This window comes from Hippocampus comes, unplaced genomic scaffold (assembly GCF_001891065.2).
Source record: "Hippocampus comes isolate QL1 unplaced genomic scaffold, H_comes_QL1_v1.1 scaffold14, whole genome shotgun sequence".
NCBI classification, from domain to species: Eukaryota; Metazoa; Chordata; class Actinopteri; order Syngnathiformes; family Syngnathidae; genus Hippocampus; species Hippocampus comes.
In genome coordinates this window covers 940356-941990 of record NW_017805839.1, presented here as the reverse complement: position 1 = coordinate 941990, position 1635 = coordinate 940356, and the positions used below count along the sequence as shown (strand labels likewise).

The window sequence follows — 1635 nt, the reverse complement described above, 5'->3', positions numbered from 1 at the left end:
CCCACACCCCCCCCCCCCCCCACCGTTTTTAATCATGTAAACTTTGTGTATACTGTATGTCGAGTGGACCCGTTATTGTCTGATATCAGCATTTTTGACCATGACCTTCATTGAAGGAAAATATTGGTGCTTGATCTTTGCACCTTTTCGGCAACATGCTTGGCATTATCACTGTTTCTACTAAAAGGCATGTGGGTGCTATTTGGCTGAGTTATTCATCGTGATGTGAGACTGCGTGCAATGGTATGGCTGGGTGGATGTCTGTAGGATCTGAGCAGTGAAGAGTGACAAGAATTTACAACATGGACCCCGGAGGAGACGGCGAGAGGAGTCAGTGTTTGAAAATTAAAGTGAGGAGGCTCTAACAGGAACTGGGGAATTGAACCATTCTTTCCATATTTGCGTGTGACAGTTGCTTGTTTACTTTCAATCTTTTAGCAGACCTGAGTGACATTTATGCTGAGATCGGGATATTCCTGCTTAACCGGTTAAAGGGGTCTTTGAATCACTGTCGTCTATAATCATTTCAAACAACAAAACCTATGTAGGGATGGAGACAAAGCTTTTGTTGGCTTATGTTTGTGTTTATGCTTTATCTCGTGTATTCTTTTAAGTGCTTTGTTAAAGCTGAAGCTAATGTGAAAGCGTTCTATGAATAAAGTTGAGTTTGTCAATGATGTTATTTCCAACAATGCAACTCTCTGCTGGTGGTGTCTGTGATGGACTCACTTACGCCGAGTGATGCGAGCTATTTTGAATGAAAGAGATGATAAAATTAAATAAACACGCATACTGTAGCTAGTTCATTTTTCCCGTAAATAGAATTATTTTCAGACTTTTTACAAGATTGTGCAGGCATCTACGCGTTTTGTCCTTGTACTGTCGCCAGGGTTAGCGAAACCAATATGGCCGACCTGCTACGCATGCTCGCACAGATCAGGAGCTCAGATCATATCTTGAGAGGGACTGTGGCGACTGGAAATAGTAGAACTGGGCGAGATTTTTAGCAGAAAGTCCTGCCCTGTCTGTCGCATAAACCCCATAAGAAGAATGGATGAATGTAATACATCATCATCTGACTGTACTTCGATAAACTCCAGTCCAACTCAACTGTATTTCTTAAGATATTTGTTTAACAGGCACCATTTGTTTTTGCGCTTTCTCCTTAGTGTCCCACTACCGGCTGTTTCCCAAGTCTCTGGGACAAGTTATCTCCAAATTCTCCGTGCGTGAGCTGCACATCTCCTTGACACAGGGGTACTGGAGGACCATGCAGTGGGGGCAGCCTTATCAACCTTCTCCCCCTGGAGCTGAGCTCTGGGTCTGGTTCCAGGACTCCGTCACAGAGTGAGTCGTCCTTGAGAAAGTGGCAAGACATCATTGTATTGTAATTATTAGAATAAGAAATTCTCCTAGGTGCAACTTTTCTGTTGTTTTTGTTATTATTATTATTATTATTAATCCAAAAGCATATGATCGTGCAACCATTACTATCTGGATTCTTTCAGTGTGGACGGCACGTGGAGCGAGCTCACAAATGTTTTGTCGGGGATCTTCTGCGCCTCGTTGAACTTTGACTCCATCAACAGCATTCAGCCCAGCGCCTCCTTCAAGCCACTGGGGATAGGCAACGGT

At 43.4% G+C, this 1635-nt stretch overlaps 1 protein-coding gene across 2 annotated transcripts in view; it reads left to right on the top strand.

Moving 5' to 3' along the window:
- The window catches only part of pigt (phosphatidylinositol glycan anchor biosynthesis, class T), a 51305-nt gene that overhangs the window by 5597 nt on the left and 44073 nt on the right, over positions 1 to 1635 (top strand). For both annotated transcript variants that reach the window (XR_002170370.1, XM_019887936.1), the window contains exons 2-3: positions 1170 to 1347; positions 1509 to 1633. Coding sequence is in view for 1 of the 2 variants with exons in the window: in XM_019887936.1 (XP_019743495.1) it covers positions 1170 to 1347; positions 1509 to 1633 (303 nt within the window). In the remaining variant the exon portion in view is untranslated. The remainder of the gene's footprint in view (positions 1 to 1169; positions 1348 to 1508; positions 1634 to 1635) is intronic.